This window comes from Pectinophora gossypiella, unplaced genomic scaffold (genome assembly GCF_024362695.1).
Source record: "Pectinophora gossypiella unplaced genomic scaffold, ilPecGoss1.1 Pgos_44, whole genome shotgun sequence".
Lineage (NCBI taxonomy): Eukaryota > Metazoa > Arthropoda > Insecta > Lepidoptera > Gelechiidae > Pectinophora > Pectinophora gossypiella.
In genome coordinates, this window is record NW_026063254.1 from 370,690 (window position 1) to 390,886 (window position 20,197).

The 20,197-nt window shown below is 42.8% G+C and overlaps 2 protein-coding genes across 2 annotated transcripts; both read right to left on the reverse strand.

Moving 5' to 3' along the window:
• Window positions 1–594: 594 nt before the first annotated feature.
• On the reverse strand, window positions 595–4,125 carry LOC126381310 (uncharacterized). The gene has a single exon (XM_050030809.1). It carries the CDS (start codon window positions 3,968–3,970, stop codon window positions 854–856), a length of 3,117 nt encoding a protein of 1,038 aa, XP_049886766.1. The 5' UTR covers window positions 3,971–4,125; the 3' UTR covers window positions 595–853.
• An 8,455-nt stretch (window positions 4,126–12,580) lies between these two features.
• LOC126381307 (serine/arginine-rich splicing factor 11-like) lies at window positions 12,581–13,300 on the reverse strand. The gene has a single exon (XM_050030806.1). The coding sequence runs from the start codon at window positions 13,298–13,300 to the stop codon at window positions 12,581–12,583; it is 720 nt and encodes a 239-aa protein (XP_049886763.1).
• Between the last annotated feature and the right edge of the window lie 6,897 nt (window positions 13,301–20,197).

Sequence of the window (20,197 nt, forward strand, 5' to 3'; positions counted from 1 at the left end):
AAGATATGATATGTTATACTGTTACTTATAAATAAATTTCAGGACTGACCATTGAACTTGGCACCCATTTAGATCTCACTTCTTTTGTCGTTGAAGTCAACAACCAAAGCATTGCATAATATTGAACTTGGCTCTCATTTCACATTTATGTTTTTGATTGGATTTATTTATTATTAGACTAATAGGTACCTAATTTTATATTTGAACTTAGCAGGTTTTAATATAAAACTCGATTTTTCATGGTGTAGTGTTGCCGTGCGCTTAGATTAGGTTAGACTAGCTTAGTCATTTTTGAGAAGATTTGTGCGAGACGTAGTTACCTGGGCCGCCACACGCTGGATCGGATTTGAAAAACAGGAACTTACGATTTTTTTGCCAAAATTAAATGATTGTGTTATACCAATCGATATAAAAAAATGATGGCAATAAAGAAGATATCGCATCGCTAACAAAAACAGTGGGATGTGCATTATCACAGGTTAATTTTCTGTAAGTATTTAATATTCTGCCTTCGAAAATCACCAGATGTAGCGGGCGTGAGCAGTAAAAGGCCTTGTTCCTTCTTGAACTACTTTTAATATTAATTAACGGCACAGAAAAAAACTACAATGCAACACACAGTTCGACTTAAAACGCACAGTACACATTAACACATCCTATATGGTCAAAGGTCCCGAGCCCACTGGCGGGACGTAGAAGGGCGCGCGCGGGGCGCGAGGGAGGGCGTGTCTTCTAATAATAATATAAGTACTTGTGAGCAAGGCCCGCACGCCCGACGCGCGCCATCTAACGAAACGGCGAGAAATGTCAGTACACGTTGGCAAATACACTTTGGTGGGTTGCCTCGATTACCCTACAGAGGGCGGTTATTAGGTAGGTCACACGCTACACTCTCCCCCTCGAGTTCATAAGAACAGGCACGTTCATGAACTCGCACCACGGGTACACACGCACGAGGACGACCCCCGGGACGTCTTGTCACTTCTGGACTAGGAGGCGTATCATCCCTATTACGAAAACGACTGAGCTGTGATACATGGAACTTATCCAACACCTCATCATCTATAGAGAATACCTCTCCTGCCTTGCAAGACCTATCGACGTAACCTTTTCGCTTATCCTGTTGTATCTCAGCTTGATCCCTCACAGACACCAATGAACTAAGAAAACTCCTCAAATAAGGAGTGATACGAGGCACAAAACCTTCCATACTCGAAACAATGCGACATGAAAAACCATAACGAGCAAAGTATTCTTCTATCAAGACGCGAGCACAGGCCTCTGAAGTACCTTCCTTCAAGTCATAAAGCTCCACCAATCCAGTCGCAGAATCTTCTACTATCAAAATCCACTTCTCCCCCTGCTCTCTCGGAGGGAACGGACCAAACAAGTCAACTAAGACCTCTCTCTGATTCAAAATAGGTCCCTGTAACAGACCAGAAGCTTTTTCATTTCCAGGCTTATACTGTCGGCATGAAGCACAAGCCATAACATAGTCTGCAATGACGTGACGCATACCTGGGAAATAAAAGTTCTGTGAGACCCTATGTAATGTCCTATCTAGCCCCTTATGACCAGCTAGCGCATGACACTCCCTTAAGATGTCTGGCCGGAGACTAGCAGGAACAACCAACTGCGGCTCCCCTTTGCCAACATCAGGGCTGTACTTATACAACACTCCCTGCTGCATGAAGTATCCTCTTCCTGTCCAACGCTTGACATTATTAGACACAAACTTACTATTCTCCAAAACAGTAATAACCTTTTTCAGCTCCGGGTCATCTAGCTGCGCTCGACGCAATTCCCTGGGACTTCGCGTAAGAGCGTTAATAACGACAGGGCCCATCATACCCAACTGAGTCTTTCTATTTTCCCCACATTCCTCCGTGCGCATAAGCTCTTTTTTATGAGGCGAAACACTACGCAACACCGACTTTATAATATCTTGTTTCTCGATAAAGGGATGGGCAAGCTCCTCACGTTGTTCACCACTAGGCAAGGTTACCCCATCACCCCGGAGGACGTCCATCGCAGCGCACGTGGAAGGAGGTGACAACACGCTCTCAAACTGCAAGTCAAACTTTAGCTGACTACGTTCAGCAAAGTACCAGTTAGCGTTACCAAAATCTACAACGAGATTAAATTTCTTTAAAAAGTTTATACCGAGTAACGTTTCGTTACTTTTCGCATCAGGGAAAATTAAAAAATCTACCATCAAAGTTTTGTGTTTAAGTGTCACCTCTAACCTCGTGGTAAAAACATTTAATACTTTACTCACACCGTCAGCAAGTTTTACAATTTGTGTGCACGGCGTAAGTAAGTGACCCTTTTCTATCAGGACAGAGTACAGAGTGTGACCAGCCACGCAAGTTTTAGCTGCGGAATCCACCAATCCAGTCCCACGCTCTCCTATTACATTTATATCTAAAATAGGGCGGCGGAAGGCCTCACTGTCCTGTACATTTACAACACATTCAGACAAAATATTATTACCAACATCGCTAAAACAATCATTTTTAGAAAACTCACTTGAATGTTCCGAAACGCCGTACAACGACGTGTTACCTGTCACCGCTGTACACTCGTCGGCGTGCGAAGGGTTAACTCCCGTGACGTAGCGCGCGGGTGACAAGTGGGCGTGGCCATCGGCGGCGGCGCGCGAGTTCGCGCCGAAGCTGGAGTCAACGTCCACGTTACCGCGCATGCGCGACCTTGCGCCATGCGTGACGTCACGAAGTGATTGTGATGACTCGATGACGACGCTACGCGCCCGCGCGTCCACGCGGGGTGGACGAAGCGGCGGCGCGGAAAGCTCGTTTGATGTTGACGCCGTGAGCGAGTAAAAGGCCTGACCCGTGTCAGGATTACACGTAGGACACTTAGACCGAATTACGCCACTCGCACCACAACCGTAACACCGAATCGCGTTATCACTCTTATCACTATCGGATATAACCGGTGTAGTATCACTTTTTGATTTTAACTTTTTGCAATCTGCAACGACGTGTCCACTCTGTTTGCAATAGACACAAAACAAACGCTTAGGCCTGTCTGAAGAATGAGTTACATGTTTTTCCACGAAACACGACGTCGAAGCGCGATGGTCGGTGGCCGCGGCGGGGGCGGCAAAACTCTCGGGGACGGCGGCGCACGCGGGGGGCGGCGCCGGCGGCGAGTTGTAGCCGGCGACGTTGCGCGCAGACAAACTTGTTTCTTCGCGGACTGGAACATTAGACTCCTTCAGACTATCCTCAATATTACGTGCTCTGGCGAGCAGATCATCGAAGCTGTTCAAACAATCTCGGTCGACGCGTTTTCTTATTCGCCTATCTAGGAGTCCGAAGGTCATATCGAGCTTCACTTTTTCGCTTAAATCGTCTATGGGCAAGCGAGATAAAAGTGCTCGTACCTTCGCGACGAACAACTCCGTATTCTCCTCAGCCTGTACCAAGGAAAACAACTGCTTGTAAATACGGTACGGGGGGCGACGTTCTCCAAATGCTCCCTGTAACCTGAGTAGGGCATCCTTCCATGTGTACGTGCTGTCTTTAACACCTTGCCACCATAAAGCCGCGCTATGCGTCAGTAGCATAGGAAATCCACGCAAAGCGTTTTCGTCGGACACGTTCAGACACGACTTGTATATCTCGACGGAGTCCACGAAATTCTCCAACGACTCTTCTGGTGAGCCGCTGTAATGAGCACTACATTGCGACAGGTTTCCGCTTACAGTAGTAGCACCGCCCGCGGCGGCAGCGGCGGCCGCGGCGGCAGCAGCAATGGCGGCCGCGTCGGGTTGCGCGGTGGGTGTTGATGAACGCACCTCGCTCAAAAGTTGCATGCAAAAATCCTGCTGTGACTGCTGCAACGTAGCGAGGATAGCCTCTAATGCACCTTGTGGCATTGTGATGCTGTCGTTCAAAGTGTTGTCGGCGCTCCCAGCGCTTTGTCGTTTTTTCTTCGGCGGCATTTCTCAAAGGGAACGCGTGTTCGCTTCAAACACGAAGTTCAATCCACAACGTTGGGCGTCCAGTTGTAGCGGGCGTGAGCAGTAAAAGGCCTTGTTCCTTCTTGAACTACTTTTAATATTAATTAACGGCACAGAAAAAAACTACAATGCAACACACAGTTCGACTTAAAACGCACAGTACACATTAACACATCCTATATGGTCAAAGGTCCCGAGCCCACTGGCGGGACGTAGAAGGGCGCGCGCGGGGCGCGAGGGAGGGCGTGTCTTCTAATAATAATATAAGTACTTGTGAGCAAGGCCCGCACGCCCGACGCGCGCCATCTAACGAAACGGCGAGAAATGTCAGTACACGTTGGCAAATACACTTTGGTGGGTTGCCTCGATTACCCTACAGAGGGCGGTTATTAGGTAGGTCACACGCTACACAGATCATTTTATTATTTGGACTTCATCCATCTTTCTGCTTGCTTCTATTTCGATTTTATCGTCCATTGAATAGACTTTTCTTATGTTTTACTTATTGTAGTCAAAAACGAATAAAACAGTCTTGTATAGGAGCAACAAATAATAAAAATTGCCTTAAGTATATCTAGGCAATCAATTTTTACTTTACAAGACTAAACTGATACTTCACTAAATCAATTTAGTGTTAAGTGAGCCTTCAAATAATCTGAGTAAAGTAAAAGAATACTTGTAGACTTAACAGTAGGCTGAGATAAGACTAAATAGTTTTGTGAATACTTAACTTGGTTTTGTGTATTCTAAATTATCTAAAGTAGGATTTGTTGAAAACTATATAGAATTAAAGAAGGAAATGAATTTATGAAGTCCTAATAAGTCCTATTTGATTTGGATAAATCTCACTTTAGCTAAAGTTTAGACATATATGACTTAATCACAATTCTTGATTGCTACTTGGGTGGTACGATTGTACCTCTCAACTTGTCCGTTTGATCGTGGGCTCGCTACAGCGTTGAGGATGTGTTTAATTCCTTTATCAAGACAGAAAGCCCTAAAACTGTGCGAGGTAAAACAACTGCCACGATCACTCACAAGACGATTGGGACTCTTAAAGGTACAGAAAATATCATCGAGAACCCTAATAGCGTTCTGACTGTTGGTGTTCCTGTCGGGTTTAATGAAACAGAATTTAGTAAACCCATCCACGACGACGAGTAAGTGAGTATATCCTCTCTTCGACTTAACGAAGGGTCCAAGGTGATCAACATGCACAGTGTGAAAAGGCTGATCGACTTTTGTAATGGGGTGGAGTAGACCCCTCGCGATTATCTGTATTGTTTTTAGCAAAAGCGCATTCAATACAGGAGTTAACGTATTTTTTAACAAATTTGGTCATTTTGGCGAACCAATATTTTTTCTTTATTCTCTCGAGGGTTTTCTCCACACCAAAATGGCCGATGTCATCGTGGTTCATCCGGCAAAGTTGCCACCTTGCACCCTTCGGAACCACCCAACGTAAGTTGTTTTTTGTCACCGTCTATGTACCGATACAGTTTATTGCCCTTCAACACGTAATTATCCTTGATATATTGAAGTCCCTTAACATCAAGGTCAGTACTCAGTATGTCGCAGATCCGGCGTAATTCTCCGTCACCAAGCTGGAGCGTATGCAGCCAATCGTCGCCAGTGATCGACATTACTGTGGGAAATTGATCAGTGGTATTGTCATCGCTATCTATAGGATTCCCATCTTGACACCTGCCCTGTACTCGACTGAGGAGTCGAATTCTTGTAGCAACAGCCACCAGCGCGCTATACGGGGTATTAGATCCCTCTTTATGAAGGTAGAGCGAAGCGCGCTACAGTCTGTTACAATTTTAAATTGTTTTCCCAGCAAATAGACCCTAAATTTTCGCAACGAGCATACTACTGCCAAAGTTTCCAGCTCGTACGAGTGGAAATTTTTCTCTTCAGGTGAAGTTTGTCGGCTGTAGTATGCAGTGTTCCTCCGGTTAGGGTTAATAACAGAAATAATTCAGTTATTAACCGAAATAAATATGTGTTAACAGTACAGGCGTATACCGAAACATTTCGGTATTCTTTATCAAGGGGGTTAATGCGAACACTGTTAACAGAAATTAAAGGTTAACAGGAATGATAGGTTAACCGCTTTACAAACGGTTATTTTGCATGTTGCCATTCCGTCGTGCGAAACGAATGCTGGCAACGCTGCGCCAAGCAACCTGTAGGCACTTGTCGGCGTCGTTTAATCGTTCTACGCGCTTTGTTTTTTACTATTTCGACGTTTACTTTTAACCAGCGACGCTACGCGGAAAGGTCGTAACGTAGTTGCAGAACACATGATCCGATTTGGTTACTTTTTTTTTGTTTAATAGGTGATAATTACGAGAAGATTTGTAGACATGACGGAAGGATCCAGGGTCTGATGATGACCAGGTTATATTATATTATTATATATACTCGACAAAAAAATTACACAAGATCGCCGAGTTTGAGTTTGTTTGACTTGTCTTGATGAACACTCTGACCCTAGGTGGTTGATGGTGGTTGATACTCAGGGTGTGATGATAACCAGGTGGTTATAAGGATAGGAGCTCGATATTAAAATAACGCTAGACCTCCGAGTTTGGGCTTGTTTGATTTGTCTTGATGAGCCTTCTAGCTATTCTTGGCTTTGGTGGTTGGTATTCAGCGTCTGATGATGACCAGGTGGTCATAAGTTAGGAAATCGATACTAAAATAACGCATAACCTTCGAGTTTGGGCTTGTTTGAATTGTCTTGATGAGAACTTTATTGGTGGTTGGTATTTAGGATTGGATGATAACCAAAAAGTAGGAACTCGAAATTTAAATGACGCAAGACCTCCAAGTTTGGGTTTGTTTGTTTTGTCTTGATGAGAACTCTGACTCTAGGTGGTTGTTGCTGGTTGATACTCAGGGTGTGATGATGACCAGGTGGTCATTTGTATTGTCAACTTTGAAACTCGATGTAAAAATAATTTGCCTTGACGAGCATTCTAGCTCTGGTTAGTATTCAAGATCTGATGGTAACCAGGTGGTTATAAGAACTCCATTTTAAAATGACGCAAGATGTGGTTACTAGTATGAAATCGGAAGGCAGTCGTCATGGAATCTAGACAATATAATAACGCTCTCTTACTCACTTGTTTGAGTGATCTTGAATATTACTCTGATCTGAGATGGAATTGGGATGCATCTTAATATCTAGCCATAGGATGAAGTCCGTATCGCATGGTTTAGGCGTATGGTACGTTACGGTTTTGTATGATGCGTATATTTATTTAAAGACTTGAATCGAGTCTATTTTTTAGACGAGGAATCGACTGGATTCGACTAGAATCAATTAAAATGGACTGGATTTGACAAGCACCTAGAATCGTCACAATCAGCTTGAATGGACTTAAACTGACACAAATGACTTGAATCCACTCCACTAGACTGGATTCCACAAAATCGCCTGGAAACTACTAAAATCGACAGTTTTTTATTAATAATATTAGACTCACGTTTGACCGCGTTTGAAAACCGCGTCAGTCTCACCTGGTGGTATGGGACGATGTGGATGTAAAGTAAATGCCTATTCACCCTAGCCTTGAAGAATGCCAAATTATAACGAGTTGGAAATGCAGACGACAGTTCCAGTCCTTTGCTATTCGCATCAAAAATGAAGAGGTAAAACGTTTAGTGCGGATTGGTGGTATATCCACAACATGAAATGTCTGCCGACGACTAGTTGTTTGAAGATGGAATAGTGTGGGTGGAATTAACTCATGAAGTTCCTGCACATACTGAACCGCACACCGAAGTGTATCCTATAAAAAACCGCTACCCTTCGTCTGTAGACTTTGGAGTCGAGTCTTCACTAACGACTCATTGTCTACGGGCTTTAATGCTCAACGCTCCACCAAGTCGAGAGCGGCCAACCGAGAGCTGGCAAAGCCTCGCCAAAGGTGACAGCAGTACTCCATACAACAACGAACCTGTGCTGTGTACAGATCGAGCAACTGCTCTGAGGGGAAGTATCATCTGACTTTAGAAAGGATGTCTGATTTTTGGCTGCAATTTTGTTATCGACTCGGTGTAGCAGCCGAAGTTTAGGTTGGCAATTAGGTCCATACCATAGAGCTCGAGATAGTTGGTAATTGACGTGGATATTAGTGATGGTGTAACGAATGTAAATTTTTAGACATTCGCGAATGCGTATACGAATATCTACAAAAAATATTCGCGAATGCTAATATTCGTTACATCACTAATGGGTACACTCCGGAACATTGGAGCCAGATTCGTTTCGCGGTGAACAGACATGCCTGGGTTTTGGAAGCGTTGAATTCGACCAAGTTGTTGTCACCCCGTTCTGAGACGGACTTAAGGGTCAAATTCACACGATTCATAAGATTCTGATAACAAGTTCTGATAACGCTGACATCCCTGGTGCTTGTTCTCCGTCACTGTGCTATCGTCTGCATACCCATAGGACATAAATCAGCAGATAATTGATCTGGAGCAGGAAGATAGTGGGAGAGAGAACAGATCCCTGAGGGACTCCGGCACTAATACCATGTAAATCAGACGAGCACCCATCGACGACTTCCCGAATCCGTCTATTCCTCTGAAAGTCAGATATCCAATTACACAGGCTAGAAGGGATCCCATATGCCGGAAGCTTTCCAATAAGCCTATGGCTATATTTCCAATAAGACTCTCCCAAACCCTATCAAAAACCTTTGTGATATCAAAGGACACGGCAAGAGCCTCGCAAGTGTGTAGCGTACACAAGAAGATCGCCAGTTGACCTATTACGGCAGAAACCAAATTGGCGGTCACTAAATAGATCGTTGGTGAAGGTACGCTAGAAGGGAATTGTTCAAGTTCGCTGAGATGGGGCGGTAGTTAGCAGGGTCGGCACGGCACGACTACCTTTTTTGGACACAGGCTGCACATAGGCAAGCTTACATGGGTTCGGGACTAGTCCTGAACCCAAAGAGAGCCGGTAGAGCCGTGTCAGTACTGGAGACGACTCAAGTGCACAGTCCTGCTGTACGATTGCTGGAATACCATCTGGACCACGGAACTCATTCACGTCTAGAATGTGAAGCATTTTTAGGACCTCATGTCGCCGGATACAGATCTCTGCCATTCTTCTTCTTCTTGTAGTTTCGATGGCATTCAAATTTTTTTCAGCCCAGTATTGCCATTGCCAGATCACAAGGAGGTACACTAGGTGGAATATTGTTCTCAGCATCTAGACGAGAGTCGCAGGTGGGGAGATAAATAAATTTGCCTTCTCGTGCGCGGTATAGGTCAGCGATCCATCAGGTTTCAGCAATGGCGACAACAACAGACGGCAGAAATTAGCTAGATAAATACCAGTTGGGTACTTAGCCAGTTTCGCACCGATTTGGCCTACTTATATGGTCGAAACGAGCTCCGCGTATTGTCCTCTTGCAAGACTTGGCCGCGTTATTCGGAGTTTTCTTCAGAGTTAGGAGCTTTGCAGGTATATTCTTCAGCCCACACCCGGTATGCGGGTCTGCGCAGCTCGTCGGGTCTTCTGAAGAAAAGCATACCTCACTCCAAGGATAGATCCTTCTTCATTGTGGAGAACAAATAAAAAGATCTTTATTATTATTATTATATCTCATACCAGTCTGCTAACTTGTATAGTCATATTCGCCTGGATTCTCTGCGGTTAAGATCAGATGGGGGATAGACAGATAGAGATCTCACCAAACAATGGCCGGAAGTTCCTAAAGGAAAGTCACTGATACTTGATATCGGTCCGGATCAGTTGTCGGCAGAAGGTCCAAGCAGTTGGCGGTATGGTTGGCAACGTCAGGTACCCTTGCAGCGCAATTTACCAGCTGTGAGAAACTTAGTGACAAGGCAAAAGCCTGCACCTCTTTGTCAGCCTTTGTCAGCATGGTCGGTCTTCTGGAACGGGTACAAACACTCTTGATGGTAGGCGTTGAAGTCCCCCAGAAGAAAAAGTTGCGTTGAGGGATACTGTACTCCGCATTACCAACTCCACTTTGCCAACTCCGATGTGTCATTAAGGTAGGTGAATAACCTGGAATCCAGTCGAGTGATACAAAATCGATTCCAATCAATTTTGTAAATTTTACTCAAATCCAGACGATTTTAGTCGATTTTTAACGATTCCATTCAATTTTGTCGAATATAGCCGATTCTTCAAAAACGCTTATCTTTCTCTTTCCAGCTGAGTTTGTTTTAATATTTTACTCTTCGTTAGTAATAACCTATAAAACCGAGGTTAACCCTTGATATGTGTTAACAGGTTTCAATAGGTTAACAGATTAACGTGTTACCGTAATAAAAGGATACCGATTGAATCTGTTAACCTTTTATATCGGTTAACTTTTTAAATGGGTTTTCCGAACACTGGTAGTATGCTACTGGACGAAAATGGTCATCTGTGTTAGAGCGCTGCAATAATATGGCCCCTATTATTGCATTGGTTCATAACACTCGATATCTTTTTCTCGCCTGGGCGCACTCCGGCTACACTAATTTCGTATCCAAGATAGTCTATCTTATCTCGCAAAAATTCGCACTTCGAAAGATTCAGGGTGAGCTTTGCCTTCTCGATCACCTGTAACACTTCCTCCAACCGCAGCAAACACTCTGTTGCGTCCTTGCCAAATATGAGGATGTCATCAATGTAGGCCGTAGCATTCGTGAAACGTGCTGCCCCCAGTATCGAATTCATCATCCGCTGGAACACAGCGGGGGCGTTCGCTAGGCCGAACGGCATGCGATTAAACTCGTATTGACCGTCCGGCGTAACGAAGGATGTTAAGTGTTTGCACTGTTCACTAATCGGCACCTGGTAATAACCTGAAGCAAGGTCAAGTGTTATAAAACAAGCTTGTCCACTCAGACGAGCTATCTCATCCTCTATTATCGGCATCGGGTACCGCTCCTTAACGGTAACAGAGTTCAGCATTCGGTAATCTATGCAAAGCCTGAGTGAACCATCTTTTTTTCGAACTAGAAGTATCGGGCTAGCGTATTGAGAGACGGATTCCCTTACGATTCCTGCATCTAACATCTCCGCTATCATTGAGCGCACCCGTTCCCGCTCATGGTGAGACAATCTGTATGGGCGATAGATAATCGGACGTTCGCTATTTAGTTCTATGTTCATTTCAGCTGCATTTGTGCAGCCTAAGTCCTTAAGCGAAGTTGCAAAGCAATGATTATATCTATTTAATAAATGAACAAGACTCTCCTTCATGTCGTCCGATACGCTATCACCCACGCGGATTTCATTCTTATCCAGTCCTCTATCCTCAACTGCAGTTGGCTCCATGATAACTCTATTAACCACATCAACCTTTTCAGCCCTGCATAACACCGTATCGCCAGAGACGACACAGGAACCAGAACATGGGAGAACAGTGACCACGACTTGGCTATCGTTGGAATGATGAAATCCTCCGCAAATGAGATATTCATTATTAGGCTTGCCAGCCATGACACTTTTCAAAAGAACATCGCCACTAAAGGGAGGTTCAATCCTAGCTCTAACCGAGGCGGGCCCGTAGACTTCAATCACGTCCGTCGACCTAACAGCGAGAGGCGATACCACATTTATCTGTAGATCTGGGGAAGGTAGTTCCTTGCCAACATCGATGAACTGGAGTTTGGTCGCGTCCTTGTATACAATGATGTGGGCCAGCTCGGTATAAGACTGGCCTATCAACACTGTTTTTTCCAGCAAGCTATCAGCCACCACCTTACAAAGTACCTCAGCCTCTACTCCGTCAACATTGAGGGTAAGACGTAGCTCTCCAAGTGTTTGAACAATACTGTTGCCGAATCCTTTCAAGTGACTCCGAACACCATCGTGAGACAAACCCAAGTTGCGAACAAGTGACTCCCTTACGAGTGGCGCCTCGCTCCCAAAATCTACGAAAGCTTCGAAAGTTACATTATTGATAAAAACCTTCTTGAGGAATTTGGAAGCTCGATTAGATTCGTTACACTGATCAATAGTACCACCAATACACATTGTTTTCTGCACGTTGTTGGGTTTAGAAGCCCTATCAGTTTTAGCACTTGCATAACAATTTTCTGCTAAGTGGCCAAGTAAGTTACATTTAGTGCATTTCATTATAGGTTTAGGACAGTGGAGAAAACTATGCCCTCTTTCCTTACAGTTATAACATCCTGATGCTGGGCCAGGTTTAGTACCTGGTTTTGAGTTAGACCCTTGCTGACTGTTATTGTTGGTACTATCGGTCTTGTTTTTAAACTGATTTCGATCAATAGAATGATTAGTGTCTTTGCTGCTCATCAAATATTGCAACAACTCGTTAGGATGGGAACAACGTAATGAACAGGCTCCGGACCTAAGTGTCCTATCGCTTATACCGTGAATCAAACAGTCCACCGCTCGTTTACCCACAATATCACATTGGTTGAGCAGCGCTAGCTTCTCATAAAAATAAACCTCAATTGGTTCATTAAATCGGCTCTTCCTTCTAAGCATTTCCTCCAAGGCTTGACCATAATTCTGTTCGAAGGGAAATGCAGCCATGAGATTGTCTTGCCACTCTTTCCATGTGAATAAAACAGAATTTAACCCCTCATACCAGGTTTTGGCCAAACCTTGAAGTTTTGCGTTGCAAAGTGAATAATAGTCCTGTCGTCCCATCCGTAAACAGTGGCGCACTCGTTGACCTTTTTCAGCCAGACCTCAATGCGTTGATTTTTCGCGGAGGGATCAAAATTTGGCAACATATTAGTGTGATCAATTTTAGATGTAGGCCGCGCTTCACTGGTAGACGGATGAGACGTCAGACCTTCTTTCAGGCAATTGAAAATATCAATCAAATCTTTTTTTGAAATAGAGGGGCTACGTGACCTTGTATATCCGTCGTCGTCGTTCCGGCGCTCTGCTTGCTCTCGTTGCCAACCGCGCCTGTTGTCATCACCGCACTGGCTCGATGTGGCAGGGCGTAGACTGTGGTGATCGCGGCGTCTCGGCACCTCTTCACGCTCATACATGTCGCGTCGCATAGAAGTGGATCGACACCGCTCCGAACGAAGTAAACGCTCGCGTTCCCTCAGCAGTTCAGCTTCTAAAGCCTTGATTCGCGCACGGTCTTGCTCCAAGTCTTCATCTTGCCTGTCTGGACTTCGTAAAGTCCGCTGGCTTCGACTCCTCTCTCTCGGGGGACTTCGAGCGTCATCACGTAGTCGACTCCGACTTCGTGAAGCTGCATCCCGTCTAGAGGTCGGAGTCTCCACTCTCCGGCCGTCGGAGTGTCGACTCTGATGGCGGTCTGGTGGTTCCATGATCTAGAACTCGCAAATAAAATCAAGTGTGAATAATCAATGACCAACACGACACACACACACAGACACATCATGATGATGATGACAGCGGACTAGAAGAAATATAGTCAGAAGGCGAGTAGTTGTCTATACAATGATTCACAATAAAATTATTCAGCTTTAGAGAAAAGAAAATACATTTTATATATATTAAAAAAAAACACTGGGATAAATAAATCCAACCTCTATAAAATAAATCCATTCAATGTTAATAACTACCGATCAGACATCAGTAATATCAAAATGGCGATTATCTCGAAAACGGTAGGTCGTAGACCAAAAGAATAAAATGTCATCCCCTCTAAAATACCCTGCTTCCGTTGGTGGTACATACAGGCATATCCCATAAACCTAATCCCTGTAGGGGAGGACAGACGCAATCCATTCCCCACAATAAGCCATAACTATATTGTAGTAACAGGTTATCCAAACTATACTATGATGGCTTGAGGGAAGACATTATTCTGTACGTATATGTCTCGTTTTAACCTTCATGAAACCTAGAACGTTGTTATACTCCCTAGATTAGAACCGAGTCACATTCTAATACAGTAAGCATTTACTTCCGATCCGCATGCTTTACCTGGGGAATCGAACCCATGACCTTATGTTAGCGATTCTATTTTATCGATCAGTTAATCGATTTGTATAAAATACTCGTCTCGGATGCTTGTGGCGCCACCATCGGCAATAAATGACAAGTGTTTGACGTATCAGAAAAAGGCGGTAAGTTATACAGTTCTTTTTAGACTATTGAGCGGACAACGCGTGTCCAGAGTTGTGTAATACGAATTTGGAATAAATAACGTGCAAAACTAATAGTTGTTTGTTTTAACATTTCAGAAGTGGGATCACACCGCGACTACATAGTGCAGTAACCGAAAAAAATCTGGTGAGTTCGATTAAATTCTTATGACAAAATTTACGTTTACGGCCGAGTGCACAATTAGTATTGTTCCTATAAATAGTACAATTAGGAACCTGATTCGAAGAAACAGAATGCGATATTACCTTGTGCACTTGACTGTATTACGCAAGTAACTTGAAATTTTGCCTTTGAGATTTGTTTTTTTTTCTTCCTTTTTGTCTACGAGTGTAAAAGTTTAAAAGTATAATCAATAGTGAGATGTGTCAAGTCGAATCATATAATTACATAGCCCGAACTTGACTAAGAACACGGAGTGCTGGACTAGGTACCGTGTTTTGAGGAATAAGAAATAAGAAGTCATTTTAGCGGGTCATTTTGTTATATTAAGTGTGACAAGAGTATAAAGTGATTTGACTTTCTCTTTTTTTCAAATTGTTTTATTCGAACGGTTTTCGATTGAAACGGTAATAAATGTTCTTCCTAGTTTATACTCAGATTGACGTAGGTATTATGTCGAGTTTTTAACGTGAAACGTTAGTGTAGTTAATTTCCTTATATAATGTTATGTATATAGTGTCATATGTACATAAGAAGCGCTTCATTACGTAAGTAATGTAATAAATCGTAAAAAAAAAGAAGATCGATAAATTTAAATCGCTAATAATTTGAGTTGTAGATATTAGTACCTAAATTATACGTTTGTAAGATATATATATAATATATATATATATATATATTAGGGTGTGTAATATATATATATGAAATAATAATAATAATATATGTTGTTAATTCAAAATCGAAGTAGACATTAATAATAGTATTTTCCTTTTGTTTTCGGGACAAAACAGTAATGTCTGAACCAGGTACGCCACCGCTAAACGTACGGCTTAATCATAGAAATAAAAAACGCAAACGTTCTAAAAATTTACACGTGTCGGATGACGAAAACCGTGAACGACCACGTTCGAAGAAGAAGAGAACTAGAAGCCCGACCCCCGCGTCAACGTCGACAAGCAGCGAATCAGATGATAGACATAGAAAATCACGAAGTTTACAGATGAAGAGACGACGAAACAAACGAAGTTCATCATCGTCCTCATCACCCGATCGTACTCGCTCTAGTAAACGTTCAAAATCGCGATGCTCTTCTAGTAGAAACCAAGAACGAATATATACGGGTTATAAAACGTCAGACAATAATTCAGTACTTATGCAATTAGTTAAAGCGATTGAAGGTAAGAATCGTGCTCCTCAAGGGTATTCGGGTCAAAATATAATCCCTGAATTTAATCCACAAGCTAAAGCCCAGTCAATGAAGAATTGGCTGTGTAAAATAAACGAAAGTGCTGATGTTTACGGGTGGTCAGAGAAACAAACCATCTATTATTCACTGCCGCGTCTTACCGGATTGGCCAAACGCTGGTATGATGGTCTTACTAGTGTGAAGTTTACTTGGGTTGAGTGGCAGGAAAAACTGCTAAAAGCTTTCCCTTGCGAGGATAATTATGGCGATCTCCTAACGGAGATGCTTAGTCGTAGGAGTAGGAGGCTTGAGACACTAGAGGAATACTACTACGATAAAATGCGTCTCATTAACCGCTGCAATATAACCGGGCTCAACGCGGTTGACTGTTTAACCCACGGCATCTTTGATAATAATGTTCGGATGAATGCACAAGGACTGTGCTTCAAAGACCCTGATGATGTTCTAACGTATTTCCGGAAAATATCCACGAAACGCGAGGAGGCGCCTAAGTCTAATGTGAATGTAACTTCCCGTAATCGTTCTGCATTAGTACCGATGACACGCACGCAGGTTGGTGTGACAACGGAAGAAAAACATAAAAAGACAGCTTATGACCAGATCTGTTTTAATTGCAGTGACAAGGGACATTTTTGGCAAAACTGCCCACAAGATTTAATTAGGTGCGGCAAATGCAAGAGGATAGGCCATAATGCGTCAAAGTGTGATAAGATTCCCGTAAGCCTAGATAGAAATCAATTCGGAGCGGGTTCGACGAGGGAGTCCGGGGAAAAGAAAGACACTAAGACTGTAATGAAAATAATATCGGAGACGGCATTAGGTGACAAATACTTTAAAGATGTTATAATTAATGGCCACGCTGCAAAAGCTTTTGTCGATCTCGGAAGTGAGTGCACACTTATTAGCGACAAAGTTCAACTCGTAAATAAGCAAATTGGTGATATTAGTAACTTGCCACTACTGAAAGGTTTCGCCAATGGGTCCATAAGGCCCAGCGCTCAAATTGAAATACAGGTACAAATAGATAATATTACTGAAACTGTTAATGCTTTTGTGGTTCCTGATTTTTTGTTACCGAAGGGCACCTCGGTTTTGGTTGGGCAAAATCTTACTGAACTGCCAAATGTAAGGATATATAAAACTGATTCGGAATTAATCCTTTTTAAAGCACTGGATAAAGTAGAAATAAGCATTAAAGATCCAGTTGACGTTACAGGAGTAACTGTTGTTTCAGTCGTTGCCAAAGACTGCCCGCTGCAATCAAGCTTGTACATTGCGTCCGAAGCTTGTTTAAAACCGGGATCTGAGTTCATCATCTTACCAGGAGTCTACAATCTCGTTGATGGGTGTGCAGACGTTATCATCTTAGGACTGAGTTCGACGACTGTTAAGTTGCCTCAAGGATTATTGATAGCTAGGGGAATGATGTTACCGGAATTTATTTTTTCAAGGAAAATTAACGGACGAGACGTTACAAAAAGCGATGAGACCACCCTTAATGTTTGCAAACTGGCGGTCTGCGAACAGCTTTCAGAGGCTTCTATCACGATAGGCGTAGACAAAATAAAGACTGATAATGAACTCGATGCCGGCATAAAATTAGAATTATGTAACTTAATAAATGAGAACAAAGACTGTTTTGCGTTTTCTACTGCTGAGCTGGGAAAAACTACATTGACTGAAATGCATATTAAATTAAAGGATGACGCACCTGTTACATACAGACCATACCGCCTTTCACGTCCAGAACGTGAAAAAGTTAAGAGCATGATCGAAGACTGATGTGCCAATGGGATAATACGCGAATCTGAAAGTGAATACGCAAGTCCAGTCATTGTAGTACCGAAGAAAAACGGGGAACTACGATTATGCGTTGATTACCGCGCTTTGAATAAAAGGACTTGTAAAGACAAATATCCTATGCCGTTGATTGAGGACCAAATAGACAATCTGAGTGGACAAAAGTATTTTACCACACTCGATTTGGCCTCGGGGTATTACCAGGTACCTATTGCGGAGAGTTCGAAACACTTAACGGCGTTTGTTACTCAAGAAGGGCATTACGAGTACAATCGAATGCCCTTTGGGTTATGCAACGCGCCCGCCGTATTCCAACGACTAATAAATAAAGTTTTGAGTGCCAGGAAAGTTCCGGGGGTCCTAGCCTATATGGACGATATCGTCATTGCATCTAAGACCATTCCTGAAGGCATGTCAAAATTGAACGAAGTCCTTGCTGCCCTTAGAGAAGCAGGTCTTACGCTTAATTTGAGCAAATGCCACTTTTTTGGGACGTCCATAGAATACTTAGGGTATGAGATTTCAGATCTTGGTGTAAAACCTGGACAAAAGAAAATAGACGCTGTGGCGTCTTTCAAAAGACCTGCAAGCGTCCATGAAGTAAGGCAGTTCATCGGCCTTGCTAGCTTCTTCCGACGGTTTGTCCCAGGGTTTGCATCTATAGCTCGTCCGTTGACGACTCTTACCAAAACTAGCGAAAAATGGATTTGGGGAAATGAACAGGAAGAAGCTTTCCAGAAAATTAAAGAGATACTTGTTTCTCGTCCAATATTGGCTATATACAACCCGAATTCTTTGACTGAATTGCACACAGACGCCAGTCAGATTGGCATCGGCGGAATACTTATGCAACGCCCTGATGAAAAGTCTCCGTGTCGTGCTGTAGCCTATTTCAGTAGACAAACCACGGCTGAAGAACGACATTTTCACTCATTCGAGCTTGAGACACTGGCGGTTGTGGCGTCGTTGAATAGATTCAGAAACTATCTGCTTGGGGTAGAATTTAAGGTCGTTACTGATTGTAAAGCAGTCCGTCTCACCTGGACCAAGCGAGATCTTGTGCCACGTATTGCAAGATGGTGGTTACAGGCGCAGGAGTTTAATTTTTTTATAGAATATCGGCCTGGAACGCAGATGAGTCACGTGGACGCGCTAAGCCGCAATCCTGTGGAGAAACCCAATTTAGAGAATACGCCAGAATTCAACACGCTTAAGATTTCAAAAGAGTCTTCTTCACTGGATGATATACAACTCACCGATCCCCGCTTGGTACATTTAAAATGCATATTAGATAATAACTGCGCTGATGCGAAACAGGTGAAGAATGACTATGCTCTAAAAGACGGTAAGATTTATAGGAGAGTCGGTGAGTCTCTGAAATGGGTTGTTCCATCAGATGCCAGGTGGAGAGTTTGCCACATGTGCCACGATGAGTGTGGACATATGGAATTTGAAAAGACACTTGACAAAATCAAGCAGACTTACTGGTTTTCAGGTATGACATTTTTCGTTAAAAAGTATGTACGCTCGTGTATTCCATGCGCTTATGCCAAGCAGCCAGCAGGAAAAAAAGAAGGATTTTTATTCCCAATTCCAAAAACTCCTGTACCATTCCATAGTGTGCACATTGACCATTTAGGTCCGTTCGTGAAGAGCAAGCTGGGCAATACATACATTTTAGGAATAATCGATGGTTACACCAAATTTATTGTTTTGCGTGCTGTTCGAAGCACGAAAAGCAAAACGTCCATTGCCGTTCTTAAGGACGTATTTGGCATATTTGGAGCACCGAAGCTGCTCATATCAGACCGAGGTACCAGTTTTACATCTAGCGAATTCGGTGAATTTGCTTTGGATTTGGAAATAAAGCATATAAAAAATGCCGTAGCTATGCCTAGGGCCAATGGCCAAATAGAAAGGTACAATCGTACAATTTTGGCATCCCTGGCTGCTCTCACACATGGAGAAAACGACAAAGATTGGGACTCTCACCTTAACACGGTTCAATGGAGTTTGAACAACACCTTAAATAAAGGTATTGGTAAGACTCCTTCCGAAGTTGTTTTCGGAAAGCGGACCATCAACATCTCCGAGTCACATCTACATGACCTAACTTATGAAGACGCGAATGTTGAAGAAGCAACCGTTGATAAGATTAGGCAAGAAGTAACTAATACAATAAAAGATAATCAGATTGAGATGGCAAAAAGGTTCAATAGAAGTAGATGTTCAGCTAAAGTGTATGAGTTAGGCGATCTTGTTCTCGTGCAAAAACAGGTTAACAACCCTGGCGAAAGCAATAAGCTTCTACCGCGTTATAGTGGGCCTTACAAGGTAACTAAAGTATTGGGTCATGACAGATATGAGGTCAGTAGTATTGAGGGACATACTAGAAGAAAATACCGAAACGTATTCACTGCGGACAAAATCAAGCCATGGATAAGTTTCTCAGACTCTAATAAAAATGAGGATATGTCGATAGAATCTGATAAAAGCTCCGATACTGAGGATAGAACGGACACGGTCAATAATAATAATTCAGAATAAATAAATTTAGTTAAAACAGTATATCAGAAAGTTCTTAATGATCATACCGATATGTAATTAGGTTATAATTATGATTGAATATGTTATAATTTTTAGATTTTGGCACTTTATGCAAATGTTAATCGTTAGTAATCCATCAATACGATATTAAAAATCTGGGTCTGTTATAATTGTAGAAGTTTGTTTTCTTGTCCAAACCTTTTCTCTTGCCATACTTATTTCGTCTAATTCTGTTCTTAATTCTGTAATTACACTAATGAAAATAAGCCTTTAGTATACGAATAGATGTTTCTTCGGAGTTATCTTATTGTTCAAGGTGCAGACCTTCGGGGCGAGCGTGCTGCCGATAGCTGTCACCAAAATCTGAACACGGAATGCA